The sequence below is a fragment of the Microcebus murinus genome, chromosome 13, assembly GCF_040939455.1.
Source record: "Microcebus murinus isolate Inina chromosome 13, M.murinus_Inina_mat1.0, whole genome shotgun sequence".
Taxonomy (NCBI): domain Eukaryota; kingdom Metazoa; phylum Chordata; class Mammalia; order Primates; family Cheirogaleidae; genus Microcebus; species Microcebus murinus.
This window is the reverse complement of record NC_134116.1, coordinates 62,063,568-62,083,980: the sequence shown is the minus strand read 5'-3', so window position 1 is coordinate 62,083,980 and position 20,413 is coordinate 62,063,568. Positions and strand designations below refer to the sequence as shown.

Here is a 20,413-nt window from a genome sequence, read left to right as displayed (position 1 = left end):
TCCTTGGGTAAGATAGGCGCACAGGTGCTCAAAAAGAAAATACTTGCTTATCTATATAATCAAAGCAAGACAGCACTTTAAAATAAACATAGAAAATAACGCAATTTTAAGGAATTTAGCTCTTTTCACAAGTGAGGACCCTTTGTTCTTTTTTTTTTTCCTTAAATAATCAAGGACATTAATCAAGTCAACATAAAGCACTGAAAATAAATCCTGGTGAGACACAGAATCTCTGCTAACTAGGCAGATTCCACAGAAGGTAAAGAACATCCTTTTTGCATTGTAGTCAAAGGCATTAATCAGTAGCTTAAGGAAGCAAGCCGTCAAATCCTAGGGAACTTTGCCAACAATGTAATACATTTTATAGCTTTTTTTCAGACTCATGTACTTTAAGCCAAAGCAAATAAAATTCACATTCCAAGTTTTGTCCTTCATTTCTCTCTTTCATATTCCAGAACAAATTGACACCTCAGGATTGCCTTTTTCACCCTTATTCTTTCAAAAATATACTGTGGAGTTTTCTTGCCACTACATGAGTGATACCATAATAAATGCAGAAAAAGATGAATATCAAGCTGTCCTATTAAGCTAGATGTTAGAAGATTGCAAAAATATTATTTTTATCTTTCTTTTCAAAATTCTTTTGTTTTGGAAAATATATGTGATTTATATTAAAATTGAAGGGATTTATCATTTCTATTTTCAAATGAGTCAATATTTTTAAAATTTCTCAGTTTTAACTTAAAATACAATAAATATCAATAGTTATCACTTATTTAAACCCAAGCTCTTTGGTGTCTTCTATTAAGTTTTGAGAGTGTAAAGGGATTCTGAGATCAAAGAGTTCTAAAACCACTGTTTTAAGTCAAAACCATTCTTTTTCATTCAAAAACAGATGTACATACACAGTTGTATTTCTTTTTCATTATTGCAAGTGGTGTAGTCTCAAACACCCATTTGAATTATAATAATTAACCAACATGCTAATTTACATTTCATAGAGAAAATTGGGAAGAGGTAGGATATGGAACAATTGAGAGCTGCCACACACACGCATTTTGGTAGACTAGCAAAGCTCATGAACACAAATAACTGAAATTTACACTGTGACATACTTTACTTTTACATCTCCTTAAAGTAGCAAAAAATGAACTCATTCATTGACACAACCTAAAAGTATAGCTTCACTATAGCATATAAAAATAAGAAGCAAACATATATAAGCTTAATATTATACTTTGTAATCAAATTTACAGTATTCTAACTTTCTTAGAAATTATCTAGTTATCTAACAATTATCTATCAATTAGCTCAAGTTAACATTAGTCTGTTTAAAGCTACCTGAAGGCTATAAAACATAACTACTGTTTACATAAAAAGTTTGTCAGAATAATTATTCAATTTAATTGAACACAAATTTATATTTTCAGTAATCTGAAATATTATATAGGGTAATATGAGCTTATTTAACCAGTTATCCTGAATAAATTTGGGAGAAATAAATCCACGTGAAATAAAATGTGTACTTGTTTTATACTTAACACTGATAACTCAGAAAAAGATATAACTGCTTTTTTTGTTGGGGGGGGGAGACAGAGTCTCACTCTGTTGCCTGGGCTAGAGTGCCATGGCATCAGCCTAGCTCACAGCAACCTCAAACTCCTGGGCTCAAGCGATCTTTCTGCCTCAGCCTCTCAAGTAGCTGGGACTACAGGCATGTGTCACCATACCCGGCTAATTTTTTCTATATATTTTTAGTTGGCCAATTAATTTCTTTCTATTTTTAGTAGAGACGGGGTCTCATTCTTGTTCAGGCTGGTTTTAAACTCCTGACCTTGAGCGATCCTCTCACCTCAGCCTTCCAAAGTGCTAGGATTACAGGCGTGAGCCACCATGCCCAGCCTATAACTGCTTTTTAAAACCTATCCGACTAGTCTCATTTGCCAAATGAGATTTAATTTTATGAATTTGGAGTCTTAAAATGTTACTGAGTTCGTTAGCAGTTTTCATAAAAATAATTTTTAATTTTAAGTCTAGTACATCAGAAGTTCAATTTCCTTATTTTCTATGAATATAAAGAGTATTCAGTTTATATAAGCACTTGCTTATAAGCCAATCAGAACAAGTTTTTTAAATTTAAAAGGTGCTGTAATCGGATTTATTAACGCCCTGTGGAAATAGGAAAGTATTCCATACACAACAAGAGGTAAAGGGCTTTCTGGATAATAGACATTAGACATACAGAGCTTAATAACTTTTGTTTTACAACTTTAACTATAGAAGTAGACATAGAAACACAAAAAAATCACCAGTCCAAATATCAAAGAACTGTTCTTCTTCCCAGTAGGCACAAAACTCCTAATTGATTTGAGCTCAAAACAGACAAACATCCAAACAAAAGTGACCAAGAAACCAGATACCCTGTTCTCTCTCGCCCAGTAGAGAATAGATCTCTATAATCCATTGTTAGCAATCATCAAATTGTCAGACCATAAAACTGAATTCTCCATCATTTTTGCCACCAAGAGGGAATAGCCTGTCAGCCATGCATGAACTAGAAAGAAAAATAAGACACAGATCAGGAGAGAAGGAATAAAAGCCAGAGAAACAGAGAATCAGTGAAATTCAAGTCCATTAATGCTTTGGATTCGCTCTGGGGGCCAAGAAAAGGCGCGCCTGGGTTCAAGCCACCCGGGAGGGGCACACTTCGGGTGACAGCGTACCTGCCTCCATCAGGAAAATCCACAGGGCATGTCGATGGGTGGCCTCCAAAGCTCTTAAAGGATAATTTTTTTTAAAGTAAGATCACGACTCTTGAACGGTGAACATGTGCCACAAATATTCATTATTTAAGGAAGGCAGGAACTGGTAAGAAGTTGCCACCAGTTCAACAATCAGCTTTTTTCCTTAAGTGTTGGTAACTGGCAAAGACGACCTCGTCCTGGGGCCTGAGCATGTTAAAGACTTATTTTAAATCCTGGATACTCTGCTGACCATTATTAGCAATGTTGGCAATTCCGTCGGGTTTCTATGATCTACACCTGGGGCTGAGGGGCGAGTGTGCACATGGCTGATTTTGCTGAGGTTTCTGCCTTTGGTACTTTCATTTGCCGTCCTGAAACCCTGGGTTTCTTTCGCAGTGACAAAGTGCAGGCCCTCTCCTACGCGCAGCACACGCGGCAGCTCATCTCCTGTGGCGGTGACGGAGGGATCGTCGTCTGGAACATGGACGTGGAGAGGCAGGAGGTAGGTTGGCTCCACCTCCCCTCCTGCTTATTGCTTATTTCCTTTATGATTAAGCCATGAAATAAGACATGTAATGTCAGAGAATTAAAAAATTATAGCATAAAAACTGTTTCTATTTTTTTACCCCTCACAAATTAGCATGCAACATTAATGTGATGGAGATTTTGTAAGAATTTTGACTGAGACTAAGCTGTTTAGACTTTAAATCTGTTACACCATTCACAGCAGAAGTACAGGTGAGAAAAAGGAACCATCTATTTTCCGGTGATTAGCCCTTTGGTATAAAATGCCCCACAAAACCAGAAAACTCACGTTCTTTATGCGATGGAGGGAACTGGTGGCTGAGATGAAGTAAGAATGTGTAGTTTGGCATTAATAGAGTTATTAGAAATAATTTGTGCTTCTTCATGAATCACATTCTAAACAGTTTCCCAGATATAAATATATATTTGGTCTTTATAAAGCACACAGTTAAATTTTTATACTTTTGTCTTTCTTAAGCACATATTTAAAATTTTTTTTATGAGTTTTCTTTTTGATCTTTGAGCATCTTAACAACTTACTGAATATCTCCTTTGACAAGTACTTTGAAGTTAACCATTTTCCCATTACCCTGGAATTATTCTGGGTAGACTTTTCCTTTGACAGTATACATTCTTCTAATTTAATTCTTGCAGAATGCAAGAATTAGAAAAGCAACACTTTGAAAAGGCACCTTCTTTCCATGTCTTCACCCGAGTCTCATTTCAAGAGAGTAATCGCTGTTACCCACAATGTAATGCTGTTCAAATGCCAGTAATTAAATGCTTAGGAAGATTAAAGCTTTATTTGCTCAGACCATAAATCCATGGGAGTTCTATTAGTAACTAATTAAAATGATCATTACTGTTAGGAAGTGGGGAACTATAAGATATTGCTTGTTAAAAAGTCCACTTGGCACCATGAGCATAAAGGCAGGGGATGGGTACAATGATCTCCTGGTTGTGCTAACCAGGCCCCAGTGAGACCAGTGATTGTGTCCTGGGTTGGGTTTTACATGCTAGCCTGCTTTGAGTTAGGGACAGCACATCTGGTCTGTCTTGGCTTCTTTCCAGGCCTAACTGACCAAAAGGGAAAGGGAGAACAAACAGATTCTTTGCCCTCAGTGCAAGTAGCCTCCACCCTTTATGGACAGAGGCTCACATGGGAATAACCATGTGGTTTCCAGAGATGAAACCAAGCGGTGATGCATAGCTTTTGAGCATCTTGATTAAATTCTGCCTCTGGACATGCAACTATATGGGCACCGGATACTTGTTGACTGATTTAAAATCTTGTGGAGTGAGTCAAAGCTCTAAGCAGTGGAGATGGTTCCATTCATTTTTTGCAAGTATCATTTTATAAACAGAAATCTCCTGAGTTGTTTTTGTTTTTGGCAACTCAGTCTCTGTGGAGCTGCTTCCTGGTTATGAGAAGTGCTGTGTGGTGCTCACCTTTGTGGTCTGAGACATAATGAAGCAGTCCCTAAACCTGAAGTAGTGACAGACTTTCTGCAAGAAAAGCCATGTAGGAGAAAACTTCAGCATGCTATTAAATGGTACATGGTAAAATTACAGTTGATCTAAGATAAGACCTAAGTGCTGAGTATTTTGGAAGGGATGTTATCATTGTGGCTAATGTTCTTAGCAAAGGTTTATGGAAGGACATGGTGCTGAAAATGGATAGAGTCTGGACATGCTCTGGCAAAGCATTGTGGGCTTTGCAGGCCAAGAAACACCAAGAGCAAGAACAAGGTGAATGTGAAAGGTTGCACACAGTGCATTAGTTCTCGTGAGCAGTTTAGACGCAGTCGGAGATGAGAGGATGGCAAGTATCTGAAAGATAAGGGCAGATAGTGGAAGACCTTAAGTGGCTGAATGCAGATTGTGTGACAGCCTGTAAGCGAAACAAGTATTTATGCAGTCCATTAAATTCATTTTTTAAAACTTTAATCATTTTTAAGTATATATTATATATAATACATGTTCTTTGTAGAAAACTTATAGAATGCTCATTAGCAAATAGAAAACAAGTCAATTGCTCATAATACCACCATGGAGAAATTCCACCCTTAACATGTTGGCAAACATCGTCTTTAGGTTTTTCTTTACACATATGCATGGGCGTAAGATTTTTTTTAACAAAAAATGGAATCATACTACACATGTTGATTTATTTTTTTTCCCCTCTCCTGGTCTTACTCCCAATTCCCTCCTCGTAGATACCCACTGTGATGCATTTGATAGGTGTCTTAAACATGCATGCTTCTTTGTGTTCCGTGTGTGTGTGTGTGTGTGTGTGTGTGTGTGTATGTGTGTGTGTATTTTAAAGTTTCCATAAATGATGTTGTACTACAAGTCTGTTTCCAGCTTCTCCCACAGAGCCCTCTTTGAGCTCTCCCCACCCTGCCACGTGTGTTTTGGGGTGTTCCTACATAGCATCCCATAGTGTGTAGAAGTCATATTTTACTTCTCTGTTCCCCAGGAATAGGACACATAGATTGCCATGGACTCCCACACACAGTGCCCAGATGACCTTCTCGTACATGTCCCCTCACAGGCCTGTGTGTCACTCCCTCAGGGCTGTAGACCCAAGAGTGGGATTGATTGAAGGTGTATTCTTGATTTTGCTAAATAACCAAAAAGCTGTACCCATTTTTACTTCTAGAGGAGGACAGGGAGTTTCCTGATACCCCGAATCCTCAGCAACAGTTATTGTTACTCTCTTTCTGCTTTTGCTCTTTTAGAGACAGGGTAAAATATTGTCTCATTTTTATTGGAATTCTCTGCTTATCAGCAAATCTGAGCCTCTTCATATATGTTAGCCATTTGGCTTCCCTGTGTATGAATTACATGCTCATGACTTTTGTGTCTTCTGCCAATTTTTCAGTTGTTTTTTATCCTTTGCTTATTGATTTGCAGGGGTTCTTTATATATTGTAGATGTTGACAGGGGCTCTTTTTTAGTTATAGACTTTGTAAATATCTTCTTCTAGTCTCTGTTAAATTTGTGTTGTATTTACTGTTATATAACCTATGTTTTTTCCTTTTTAGTTTATTATATATTGAGCATTTTCCATGTCTTTACATGTTAATTTCTACTACCTAATTTTAATGGTAATAAGCTGATATTTGAGAAATTATTCCATAAGCAAACATTAATACTGCCCCCTCCATTCTCCAAGGAACAGCATATTAATATGTTTTTTACCCTGGGAAATAGGTTGCTAATTCGGATTTTTTGGGCCATTAGAAGTTCTTGGTTAGCCCAATCTGATGACATACTGTAAGCATTACTTGATTTATTTGTCTAACAAGATTTGGTTTTGAGGTTTTTCTTTTTTTGTAAATCTTCCTGATTTTCCTGCATCATAGATGTTCTGAAAAATCAAAGCATACATAAGTCTTTTGGGGATAAAATTTTCTTTAGATCAATAATTTATTTTATGAAATCTGCCTTTGAACGGAATAGGGCATGAAAATTACAAAGTAAGTCAAGGCTTCCTTCTTTGGTTTTAAAGAAATAAATAGTTGGGCATGGTGGCACAAGTCCATAGTCCTAGCTATTGGGAGGCTGCGACAGGAGGATCGCTGGAGCCCAGGAATTCAAGGTTACAGTGAACTATGATTGTGTCACTGCACTCCAGCCTGGGTGACACAGTAAGACCCTGACTCTAAAAATGAATAAATAAATAAATAAAGTGAGAATAGACCTCTTAAAATGTCACCTTTTTACTTTTTTTTTTTTTTAATGTGTAATTTTTGGTTCATTTCTGCCTGAAGGTAGAAGAGGCTAAATCCCAAAATCTGTTTCATAGCAGGTATTCCTCAGAAAAGGATTACATCAACAGGAAAAAGACTTCCAGAGCCTTTGCTGTCCTCCTATCCCCTGTGACTCTCTAGAGGGGGTGGGCTGTGTTTACCATTTTTCTCAAACTTGTTTGATATCAGGATTCTTTTATAATAAGTGTCTTATGAGTCAAATGTTCCCTGGAATTCACTTTTGGTCAACCATGGAGTTGGATGTATCTTTTAAGGTTCCCTTGGGTTCTGTGCTGTATGGAAAGAGATGAATTCCTCTGCCAAATGATGAATCCTACAGACTTGGACATGGAACTCTGGAAGCAAATGCAGAGTCACTATATACATAATCTGTAAACACTTGCTAAAGAATAACTTTAAGCCAGACACACTTTTAAAACCTTTCTGCCATAATTTAGAGTCTCATGATGGGGCCAGGAAAGAGTGAGCAAAGCCAGAATATTGTGTGACTCATGAAGCAAGGAGCAGAGCCTCAAACCTGTGAAGCCCTGCTGTGAGCAGACAGTGCACAAGTCCTTGAGTGTTTACTGTAGCCAAGTTGTATCGCTCTAACACAGGTGGCTGTGTGTGTAATGTGCACAATCATTAGGTTGATATCCTTGTACACAACAGACATCCTTATACACAATCAGAGCAATAAAATTGCACACAATCAGAGACTGTGAGATAGAGTGCTCCGTCCTCAACATGGCTGCCAAGACCCCTGCCTCGGGCCACAGCCCTCGTTCTTTTGTCTGCACGCCAGCCATCACCCCCCCCACCCCTCCCCAGGTCTCAGCTGTCCTGCTATTTGTCAGAGGACCCCAGCCTGGATCGGAACCTCCTGCTAATTACTCTGCCACAGATAGCACTCTGGGCTTCTCCTTCTTAGCCTTCACACACTTGTACTTATGGAAATAATTATTATTAATACTAATCATATTTTCATGTCTGGTCTTCCCTGATACGTTACAAGCTCCATGACGGTAGAGATTCTTTTTATTCACTGCTACATCCCATCCCCAGGGCCTGAGAATAGTAGGCATTCAGTAAAAATTTTTTGAATGATTAAGAAATCACACCTCTGCTTCTTATAAACACATCCTGATTCAATAAGTTTCACCAGGAGCGGTGGTCCCATTGTCCTCACTGCTTCTCACTGTGACCCATTCTGCTTTATTTGACAAGACCCCTGAATGGTTGGACAGTGATTCCTGCCAAAAGTGTGATCAGCCTTTCTTCTGGAACTTCAAGCAAATGTGGGACAGTAAGAAAATTGGCCTAAGACAGGTGAGTGATATGGATGCTCCATCAAAGTGTAATTGTGTGGAAATAACCATGTGATCTTGGAAGAAATAGCACCTCTGGGCAGGAGTCATGGTGGGGTAAATTATTATCCTGTGGTTGCCTTGTGAGCACACAATTTATTAATTTACTCCCTTTGTCTACTGTAGCTCATTCCTTCTAGTGATTTGTTCCCAATAAGTAGCTAAAGGGAGCCGATTTTAGAATTCTAGTGGCATCTATTGAAACATACCTTAAAATTAGAGGTGTCATGCATAGCCAAACCATGAAATTATATAAGTGGTATTTATTTCTCCTTAATTATTTTACTTTCCCTCCTTCCAATTTAGTTTGAATTATTTATGTCTACTTATAATACAGCATTTTCAATCTAATTCCATGGTTCGATTTGTTCTTCCCTAAGGAAATCAAATGTTAGGTCAGCTAGGTTGAGCATGGCCAAAGTGTAGTCCTTGGATTGACTCTGGTTTTATCCATGTTCTCCTTCATCCAGCAGCATCAGCCCTAAGGTGGCACTTCTGCAGTGCACCCAGATTTAAGGTCACCTGGCTGCTGGGTGGTCCCTCTAGAAAAGACCGAGAAGGGGGAGGTGGCCCAGTCACAGGTGTTTCCCGAAAGCCCTCATTCTGAATGACAGGGCCCCAGACGAGAGACACGTGCTGTGTTCCTTTGAGCTCTCTAGAACATGCTCGCCCCGCACCTTCACCTGGTGACCCTGCCAGCATCTGCCGGGAGGGGTGAGGCGCAGGGGCCACATTGTCGAGTGTCTGCTTTCTCTCCCCGCAGCACCACTGCCGCAAGTGCGGGAAGGCCGTGTGCGGCAAGTGCAGCTCCAAGCGCTCCTCCATCCCTCTGATGGGCTTCGAGTTTGAAGTGAGGGTCTGCGACAGCTGCCACGAGGCCATCACAGATGAAGAGTAAGTTCCAGCACCTGCACACACTGCTGCAAGTTAGGGAGAGACTCTAACCTGAGAGCTCCCGCCATGCCTCAGATTGTTCTCGATACTGCTGGGTTGGAACATAGATCATGGCAAGTGGTAAAAGCCTGCCTTTGCCGCCAAGAGATCTGTGTTATCTTGCAAGATACAGGAGAAAATATGTTCAAAGAATTCATCTCTGCTCTTCCTAATCCCAGAGATATGTGCATTTAAAATACATGCTCTCGGAGCAAACTCTTCTGTCTGCTCGTTTACCTGAGACTTGCCCAGGAGTGCAGGGGCACAGTTTCTGGCCCAAACTAGTATCTTTACTACAGAAGTTGGATCAGTTTTCAGGTTCTAGAAGGTTTCATTTTCTGGGAAGAGCTAAGCCACTTTACCTAAGAGACAAACATTCCCAGTTGCCTAACCACTGATTAGGCTGATTAGACCTGCCAAGTAGCCTGGGGCCTTAGCTTACTGCACCTCATGTACTTTGGAGGATGGGACAAATCTGTGTTGTCCCTTTTATGTTGGATAATTGAAAGCTGCCCCCAGATGTCAATAGAATATTCTGCAACAGGTTTCCCTTTTAGTGAGTCATAGGAGCATCGCCTAGGTAATTTGTCTCCCCAATCCTCCCAGCACCTTGAATTACAGTAAAATCATTTTAAGTATTATTTTTCCATATAAAATATAAATCAAGATGCCCTTGCATGAGTAAGCATTTACGTTCATTGATTATATTCCACTCATCATACATGATGAAATTAATGAGAGTTCTTTTCATTAAATTAGAGAACTGCAAGAGACCTTAGAGATATTCTAGTTTGATTCTTCATTTTATAGATAAAGACACACATCCAGGTAGTCTAAGGGACTTGCAAATTAAGCCTAAATCTTTAATTTGAAAAATTTAAAGTGACCATTTTTAGTATACTAAAGATCTGTCCTACAGATTTACCTATGGAAAAAAGAAAGAAGAAAACCACCTTCAGAGAGCCCCCTGCAGCCTAGGGGGACCCCTGGAAGCATGATGAGAGAGCGTCATCCCCTTGGCTGTGTCCCTGTCCCCTTCCCACTGCACTGTATCTTCCACCTCTTTTTGGCAGAAGCACTTTCATTGCCCCTAGAGCACCTCAGCAGTTGACAGGCGTTCTTATTAAAACGAAACCCACATAGACTGAAAACTGCAAAGCAAATAATATGTTTGTTTATATTTCGTTTTGCTTGTTAAAGCTTAGAATACTACAGAGAAACTGAGTCTGCAGTTCTACTACTGAAGGAAGGATGTGGATGGCCTTCCAAGTAGAATGACAATTAGTAGTATCTTAGGCATTTTATCAAGCACACTTTTTTTTTAAATAATTAAATAGGCAAAGGTAGACTATTTTACTGGCAAGTCCTTCTGAGCCCAAACTTAGCAAAAACACTATGGTTTTTAAAAGATTTCTCAAAAGCACAGGTAAGAGATTTTCACAGACTCCATTAGAGCAACACATTCTCCAGAAGGACTTTTAGAGATTTCATCTCTTTTCCATTTTAGAGACTTTAAGAATCTTTTTGCTTTTTTTTTTTTTTTTTTTTTTTTAATCATAACAGGTCACCAGGGAATAAAGCTAGATCTGAGGAGCATTTCTCACACTGAAGCAATTTTAGCCACTAGGCTAAAAATTAGAACATAATGTCATCCTAGATCTCCTCCATTCATGTCAGCACCTTTCACTCTTGGAAACTTTCTTTGCTCCTTGCAGACGTGCACCCACGGCTACTTTCCATGACAGTAAACATAACATTGTGCATGTGCATTTTGATGCAACTAGAGGATGGTTACTGACTTCTGGAACTGACAAGGTTATTAAGGTAAGACACCATCTTATTAAAAAGCTTTTTATCTTTGGCGGGCACCAAGAACATGTGAGGCACCTTGGAGGTGACCATTTTTGAGAACCTATTATTTAATACGTGGCCTGGCCTTGTGCCAGGCACTGGCTCTACACAAAGAAATAAGACATGGCTCCAGCCTGCAAGGAATGGATAGTCTACTTGAGTTATACAAAAAAATGATTATAGGTCACATGTGCAGCAGCCAAAAGAGTAATACAGATGAGAATCATCTTAAAAAAGTTCAGCAGTAGGAGATGGTGCTGGTGGAGAAGGCTTCACAAGGGAGATGGGATTGAGTGAGCATGGATGAAGGGCAGGACTTGAATAAGCCAACAGATAATAAACAAGATCTTTTCCCAGTGAGATCAATTAATCCAAAAGCATCCATCCAGGGCCTCTCCAAGGACCTCGGTAGACCACACAGATTCAGTGCCGTGGCAGTGGCCCAGGACAGAAGGGGCCACAAGAAACAGGGAGGCACAAGCTTGCCCAACATACTGAGCTCTGCCTTCCTGACCTAGCCCCGTCCTGTCCTTAGAGACAGCAGCAGGATGAGGTAGTTAAAGTAACCCACTTTGGAATCTACCAGACTTCTGGCTTTCAACGAGTTTAAAGTAAACTGGGGAACCTCAGGGTTTTTTTATTTTTGAAAATTAGACATCCTGTAGAATTATCTGGAAGATGAAATGAGAAGATATGGAAAGGACACAGCACATGCTTAGTGTCTGATTAATGTAAGCTCCCTTCCCCCTTAAATGGATCTAATCTGCCTTTGTACTCTTAGCTGGATCAAAATCTCAAGCTGCCATTGTCATGTTTTGAGCTTTACGTTGACATTTCTGATGAAAAACATATAGAGTTGGGAATCATGTTAGCGTAGTATGCAGTTGCCTGTTAAATGAAAAAAATTCACTTGAAGAATTCAATGGTAAGGACTATTTATCCCCAACGCAATTACTTTGAGTCCACTCTGTATCTTCTTTTCCTCTGGACAGTTGTGGGATATGACCCCAGTGGTGTCATGATGGCCCTCGTGGGACTCGGCAAGACGGCATTTACTAGGAACGGTTGTTCTGATCCGAGTCATGACTGGAGGGGAAAAGCAGAGCAGTGAGGAGTAAGAGAGAAACTAAAACCCTGGATGGATTTGCAGATGCCCGACGCGCAGCGGTGACCTCGTGAGTGAACACTTGCAAGAGGACTCTCCAACCCATTCATACAATATAAAAGAAGATATTTTTTTAGAAAATGGTTTATACATTCTGGCTGTGCTACATTATTTTGAGTATACTGAAAAATCTGTGTGGAGTGGTTTAGTTTTTATATTTTTCAGCACTCTGTTTTACTTGTTGCTTTGTATGTCCGAGAAATGAGGGAAGTACGTGTTCAGGGTACTTTGGTCGTTATAAAGTAGTTTCCATGTTTTCTTCACTTCAGTGTGCGTCACGTGGCCGGCATCTCTTTCTTCTCTTCTCTCTGCATCTACCTGCACCTTCTCTGCTTTTCCGTGGAGTACGTATGTTTTTACATATTTATTCTCAGCGCTTCTGTTTTCATGTCCTCTTCAGTGGAGAGATATGGAAAATCATTTGTGTGGCTTCACCAACTGACTTCTTGAATCGCCTGAAGAAGGATCTGTGTGCGATGTCTGACTCATTCATGTTCTTACAGAAAAATGACCTTGTGTTTCTGCCTCAGTTTCCTCTGGCTTTCCTACATTAAAAAAAAAAATGCCGTGAGAAAGCTACTCCCGAGTCACCATCCCTACAGAAGGAGATTGTTGTAACTCAGAGCTTCAACTCTCAGTGCCTGGATGATTTAGAATTCAGTTGGAGCCTGCTGAGCCTTTTACATTTTAGTTTTTTGACACAGTTCTCCCTCCCTGATAGTATTAAAAACAACATGCACACACAAAACCCTACATGCTTCAAAAATAAGCATCTTTAAGATGTGTTTTTCTGTGTGACATCAATTCTAAACTTGAACATGCAAGATTGTAATCCTGCTCTATTCCTCGCCTTCTGTATTTTCTATCCCTTTAAAAACTAGATATTTAAACATTCGTATCTTCATGGATTGCATCCAGAACACTTTGCGTACTTTCATGCTAAAACTGTGTGGTCTGAGGCTAGAAAGGTACTGAATCCTACAGTTCCTGCTGTTTTCCTGTTGGGAATGTAAAGGAGGACTTCAGAAAATGAACCTGAAGAATGCTTATTTCTGAGGGAATCCAACCAAACTTGATAAAATGGAATATTCTTGTGTATAGTAACTCAACTCAGGATATCGATGTCCCTTCTAAAAATCTGATTTTCACCTGTAAAAATAGAATTAAAATTAGTAACAAGCCTGCACCAGGTGCCTGCCCCGTCCTACGCACTTTATGTAGACTCCCTCATTCCATCCTCATCCCTGGGGATCATCCAGGGACCCCCAGTCCCTGCGGGTCACCAGGTCGAATAAAGCCTGGCAGATACATAGGCCACTTGCTCGCCCTTCCCGGTCCAAGCCCTACCTCCACAGCATCTTGTTCACTTCCTACGTGACAGTTTTTTGGTGGTGTATTTGGGTGAAAATTGAAATCCTCGCTGTTATTTTTCCTCTTTTCCTGGAAGTTGGTTTTATTCCCTCACGATCATTCATTGCTTTTCTAACTGGGGGAAGCACGACGAGCCATCCTGCGATACCGCCCCTAACGCCAAGCAAGCGCGCTTCCTGGGGAGGGGCCTCCTGGGACGGCTCTGCTGCCCCAGCACAGGGAGGCAGGGCCAGTACACACATCCCGTGCAGCCACGGTACATGGCAGCTGTCACCTGGCACATCAGACCAGCTCAGCCCATGTGACCAGAACTCTGAGGATGCACGCATGCATGCACACGCACACACGGACGCTAGAGCCACTTGTCACTTTGCTGCCTTTGCCCACACCACCCTTGCCTGCCTCAGTCAAGACTGTTCTAACTACTGTGAGTCTTTTCTTTGTGATAGTTCTATGAGAGAGCTTTAAAAAGGGAATTAAATTTAAAATATTGAAATATCTATTTTGTAGTTTATTCCTAGAACCTGCAGCCGCTTACTAAGTTGTACCTAGTAGAGGACTGTGTGTTGGAAATCAGTAGTAGAAATGAATCTCTCTGCTCCCCCTCCCTGAGCCTGGGAGCTTACCCTGTATACAAAGAGGGGAACACAGTGTTAGGGTGGTGGAGGCCCTCGAGCAAGCCTTGGGTGGATTCTGAGTTGGGGCTAGGTGAGTTCAGACCTCATTCAGGAAGCCAACTGCCCCTGTTAGATCACATGTGCCCAACATAGTCGCTCCAGCTTGTGACCTGCTACTCTAGCCATCTGCCTCCCAGCATTGCTCTAGCCCAGCCACAGGGCCACTCTGAGGGTGAAACCACTTGCCACCTCACTGGTGATGAGAATCACGATTGAAAACCACAGATTTGTCAAGCTATTCATTGCTCTGCCCTTTTCTTCCTCCTGATCTGTGTGGGTGCTTGGATTTGGTAAAAAGTATTTAGCAAACCAACTGTATGTGTTTGTAATACTGTGAATCCATAAGTTTTGCATTAAGTGTCTCCACCATTTTTATAACTCAAGAAATAATATGCTGATGTTGGGTGTCTTCCAAGCCTTTTATGGAAATGGAGCCTCCATTCCTTAGGAGTAGAAGCTGGCGCCAGCACCTGGCTTTTCTCCTGTCTACGTGAACCGTCACCGTTCTTGTTTTACCCTATTGGATTTGCACTTTACATATATTTTTGCTTTACAGCTTAAACATCCAGCAGCTCTGGCAAATAATGCCTAACGTGACTATGTTGGGAAAGTAGCAAAACTGCACGTGTCATAGGCTGGAGCTGTTCTCTGTTTGGTAGGAGAAAACCAGTCACATGCTCTTGGTAGCTCCAAAGGAATGACGATTACTGGAGCTGTCAGCTGCCTGGGCGTGTTTCCACAGTAGCAAAAATGGTTTGAGATTAAGTACTTGGAATCTCGTGTCATTTTACGTGAGGTCAATCAACCATGATGTATTTCTCATTTGTTTGAATTGTTCAGAGAATCATAAAATCACAAAACTGGAAGAGATCTTCAGAGATCCAGAATGTTCCAAGTAGAAAACACTTTAGTCATACCGGGCAGTTAGATATAGCTGAGGTGTCAACAGGAGAATCTAAAAGAACGTTCCAGGAACAGTTGTTTTTTAGCATTATGTGGTAATGGCATGCGTGGGAAGAGTGACTTCCAGCGCTGTGAGACGGAAGCTCTGAAACCGGGTTTGTTCCTCGTGCTAAGTGTATTTGGCACTTCTTTTGGCCCCAGCCCTGTAGTTATGAGGGGGTGAGTACTATACACGGAGGTAATTATTGCAATTCTTCATCCACATAAACTTCTTCCTACACACTTCTTCACAAACCACCCCAGTGGCAACATTTAAGTGGAAATCCGGGACACCGGAAATGCACTGCACCCTATTTGTGTGAGGGCAGGTGTGGTAAGAGCGAGGCTCTGCGCCGACAGCATTTGCCCGTATGAACATCCCCTTTCCATTTTCTGACTTGTTTTATTTGTTCATTTGTTTGTTTTTTGGTTTTTGAGACAGGAGGGAGTGCAGTAGCATAGTCATAGCTCACTGCAACCTTGAACTCCTGGGCTCAAGTAGTCCTCCTGCCTCAGCCTCCCAAGTAGCTGGGACTACAGGGGCACACCACCAGGCATGGCCTATTTTTAAAATTTTTCTGTAGAGACAGGAGAGATGGGGTCTCACTGTGTTGCCCAGGCTGGTCACAAACTCCTGATCTCAAGACATCCTCCTGCCTCGGCCTCCCAAAGTACTGGGATCACAGTGTGAGCCACCATGCCTGGCCTGAGATTCATTTTTTAAAAGTAAAATTTATTTTTGCTTAATATTAGTCAATTCTTAAGGCTCAAATTTTGGTTTTTATGCAATAGGGTGGCTCTAAACTATGGATCACAGTTCCTGGACATAAATACTCATTAGATGAATTTGGTTATGCCTTTTCACAGTAGTTTGATTGTATATGTGTAAATGCTCTCATTTACTAAGATTTTTATCTTAAAGTGAAAGAAAGTTCTTTGTCAAAACATTCTTGTTTTTCCCTCCTTTAATGTTAAGTTTTTCCTAGTGTGAAAGTGGGTATTTATTAACACGATCAGAAGACACAGAAATGAAGCCCATTTTGAGCACTGAGTTGTCTAGAGGGTCCTTGAGATTCTAGTGCAAGCCAGCCATTTGTGGAGAGCCCCCGTAGACCAGGCTTTGAACTAGGCGCTGGGGTTACAAAGTCTCTGAGCCCATTCCCAGGCTATGCAGAGGCCACACAGACAGCAAACAGGTCATCTCGGTGGGACGTGATTCATTTACTGATGGAGGCGAGCTTGGGGTCCCATCCCAGGAGCTGCCCGGGGTGCCTTGATCCAGCAGGTGGGGCAGGAGGGGCTTCTCAGAGGACTTCTGAGCTGAGTATTAAGGATGAGCAGTGAGTCGTAAGGGGGGGGGGTGGAGAAAATGGCTTCCTAGGCTGCAGAAGCAGGATAAACAAAGGCCTGAGTGCTGGAGTCGGTGTGGGGTGTGCAGGGACCACAAGTGGGTTGGAGTTGCCAGAGGACACCGCGAGGCTGCGGTCCTGGAGCAGGAGGTCTCACTGTCAGCTGCAGCATGGCCCCAAAGGAAGGCAGACAGCCCACAGTTCACCACGACAGGACTCAGGCTCACCCTGTAGCCAGTGCTAGTATCAGTTTCTTTTTCTTTGGAAATCCCTATGATTGTTACCTGAAAATGACCCAGGGTGACTGATTTTCCATCTTTGTAGTTGCACAGCCTCTCACTGGAACTGGAGACCATTACATGCACAGCCCTTGGCCTGCAGGACTCACAAACTAATGCCATGCGTGGGCAGGGCTCGGCTGCTCCGCTTTGGGAAAGGCAAGACCAGGACCCGTGGCAGGAGAGCACTGTCCTATTTGCACGTGGCATTGCACTGACAGGCAGCACCCGTGTTTGGGTACGGACGCCGGCAGCTGCTGCCTCCACTTCCTGCTCTCACAAGTGACAGATCATTTCAGTACAGTGTGGCAAATCCTGGTCACAGTGGCACTCGCCAAGGGGAAGGGAACAATTTTTCTCAATTCAGTTACAATAAAAAGGGCTCAGGCAGCCACTGCCTGGGAGAGCCGGCCCTGTTGAGGCCAGAGCACCCCGTGGCAGGGCTTGGCGACAGCTATTTCTTGCTGTTGCATCATTTGCCTTTTTTTTTTTTCAGGACCCAAGTATCAAATGTCCAGAACTGAATTCAGAAATATCTGTGCTCATGTTTAAACTTCAGCTCAGCTTTACAACCAGGGACCACATACCAACCCTCAGGGGTTTTAGTTTGTATTTTTGTCTTTAAACATTTTCCTTTTCACCAAGAAGCCTGTTTAGGTCTAACACATGAAAACAGTGTCTAAAAATTAGATCTATCCTAAACTGGAATGGTATCCCTCCCTTGCACTTCCCATGCCAGGGAATTTACAGACAGCAAATAGCCTCTGGTCAGAGATGTTGGAAAGGAGATTAAAGCCTGGAGGAAGGGACAGATTTGACCATCATTCTAAAGGTCCCTTCCAATCTTGTGATTCTGTGATTCCACAAATCTTATTGTTGGAATAGCCTAAACCATCGGCAGAGCCCGTATCGCCATGCCTTTGTTGTCTTCAGCTATATCAAGTGAGTTGCTTTCCAGATTATTCCATCTCGAGCCTCGTAAGTTTGGTTTTAGAAAAAGATGGTGAAGGTGGAAATTAATCACGGTACCGTCTCATTAAAAATAGATACCTCAAAACATCCACCTTTCTGAGCCAGGAAGAGTATCTGGCTTTCTTGGGAGAGGACGTGATAGGGAACTGCAGGTTGGTCCAGAAGTTAGACTCAGAAGTGACCTTGACGTTTATGATTCTTTCTCTTTTATGTTCCTTGGTTCTCTGGGATGCATGAGAAGGTGATCTATAACTCACAAAAAGGGAAAAAGTATTTCACTTATATAGACTTTTTATCATTTAAATGGACGGCAGCCTTATGTAGTAGCATATGCCAGTACGAAGTATGGACCAAAACACTAGTGTCACTGTTAACCATTATAAAACATGTTTATACCTTATACCATTTGCCTTGCTCTTTAAATGACTTTGTGTTTCAAGGTACTGTCATTTCGCAAAAAAATCTTTGTATGAAAAGTACAAAAACCGTTAGTAACTGGACAACAGGGAAGGTGCTGGCCCACGTCTGTGCCTGCCTGCCACTGTGTTCATAACCAGGGACCCGGACTCTTCCATCCTGTGCATCCACCGGGCTGCGGCCCGCAGCTGGACCTGGCTGCAGCGGGCATGTTACGTATAGATTATCTCTTTCTGTTTTTGAAATGAGATTCTCCCCATGGGGCTGGGCTGTGAATGTAATGAGCCTGGCGTTGGGACGATTTCTCCAGTGTGGCTCCAGCTCAAACCCCGCTGGCCTCCACCACGCTGCCTGCCACGATCCCACCAACCAGACCAACCAGTCTGGACTTTGACTTCCTGAATGTGATGCGGGGATGGTGAGCAAGAACTTCCTGTCATGTTGACATGCCTGTCGGCCGTCCTACGTTCAAATGCTGCTGAATGCCATGAATGTGTTCACTCTGCTCTCTCCCGCTGTGCTTCCCTCTAACCAAAACGTGCGTGTAGCCATCCCCAGTGGCCAACTCAGTGCAGAGTCGCCTCCATGGCTTAAATAAACCTCTGTGAAAACCTTCCTGCAACTGTGGTGCCATCGTTGTTGTTACGCGTGACCACACACACACCAAAGCCTGCTTTGGTGTTGCCCCTATTGGTTTGTCCAGTTGGGGGTGGGGGGTAGTTTCTAGACCACTGGCTGCCTAGACCTCAGGGAGAGCCACCGTCGGGAGATGAAGGTGAGCCACCGTTCACCATGGACCACGCACACACAGCACGTGGCTGTGGCCACGGAGGGCTTTTTATTTTATCTTTCATGTGTCTGCTTTTTCTGTGTTTAATAAACTCTCCAAATAAAGAGAAAGGACTTCAGGCCAAACACGGCCAGGGAAAGCCTCTTTCAAAAAGAGGACCATTTTATGGAGAAGAAAATAGGTGCGAAGAAACCAAGGAGCCCACATGCTGTGGAACAGCCAAGGGAGGCTGGCAGGGCAGCCCCAGGCCCGCGCTGTCTTCCTCCTGCAGACAAGGAGCGGGGGCTCAGCAGCGCCTCCTGTCAGGTGGACACTGCTGTTTCAGGCAGGCTTGCCCAGAGAAGCCCCAAGCCTGGGGTCCTCGGCTGGCGAGCCCCGGATCCCCAGTGTCTCGGGGACCGCCAAGAAGCTGCACCATCTGCATTTTCCTCTGGTATGGGCGACGAGTTCCGGTTATTTCATCCTGAACACCAAGAACATGTGTAGATGTATTCCAGATCTGCTTGTTGGTTTTGTTGCAGCTGCCCCTAAGGTCACTAAGAGGTAAAACGGTGTAATTTAGAGGTTTTAGCAGAGTATGGTGCCAGAATGCAATGTGCGTTATTGAAGCCACTCCCAATTCTCAGCAAAGGTAAACTTGGCTTCATTTAAATTGTTTATGTAAATGTGCTTGCCCAGCGGCCCCCCGACACTGGAGGCATCTAGAAAGGGGGAGGAGGGAGAGTCCACAGGGAGGGTGTTCGTTCTTCCTCCCAGCCCTGAGGCCCCTCAGTGTGACAAGGTTGGTTAATTTTAAAACAAATTTTTAGAAAACCACATTCTCAAGTAAGGGAGAGATTTAAACAAGAAAAGAACCTGCTGCAGAAGATCAAGGTCAGCTTGTTCGTGGCCCCAGTCCTATTTATTTTAAAATACAAGTTTCCATTCCTTGTAGCCCCCCAGGGAAGTCGAAGTGGGGTCTGTTCCCTGGCCCCTAGCCCACACCTTCTGGTGTCTTCTAAGGTGACTCTGGCTCGTGCTGGGCCTGGCCTGGCCTTGTTAAATCTCTGAGCCAGCTGTTCCAGGATCTCCATGAGTTTCTCCTCTTCAGCCAGCAAGGAGTATGTTCTAGCAAGAGGCTGGTGTGTAGAGGCTGGATTCCGAACTACAAGTGAGAGGGAACAGAGGTGTGAACCGTGGCAGCGTAGATGAGTCTCTGTCCCTGTTGCTGCTCAGGCCCCTCAGTCACTGACCTGACACCTGCTGGGAAGGAGGTGGCATTCCCCTCCCCTCCTCCG

The 20,413-nt window shown here is 42.6% G+C and overlaps 1 protein-coding gene across 1 annotated transcript in view; it reads left to right on the top strand.

The window, feature by feature from the left end:
* Positions 1–18,334, top strand: part of WDFY2 (WD repeat and FYVE domain containing 2) — a 159,946-nt gene extending 141,612 nt beyond the window's left edge. Inside the window, exons 8-12 of the mRNA XM_012782651.3 lie at positions 3,141–3,246; positions 8,252–8,353; positions 9,155–9,285; positions 11,040–11,148; positions 12,168–18,334. Of these exons, the coding sequence (XP_012638105.1) occupies positions 3,141–3,246; positions 8,252–8,353; positions 9,155–9,285; positions 11,040–11,148; positions 12,168–12,197 (478 nt within the window). The 3' untranslated portion in view covers positions 12,198–18,334. The remainder of the gene's footprint in view (positions 1–3,140; positions 3,247–8,251; positions 8,354–9,154; positions 9,286–11,039; positions 11,149–12,167) is intronic.
* Positions 18,335–20,413: the final 2,079 nt, after the last annotated feature.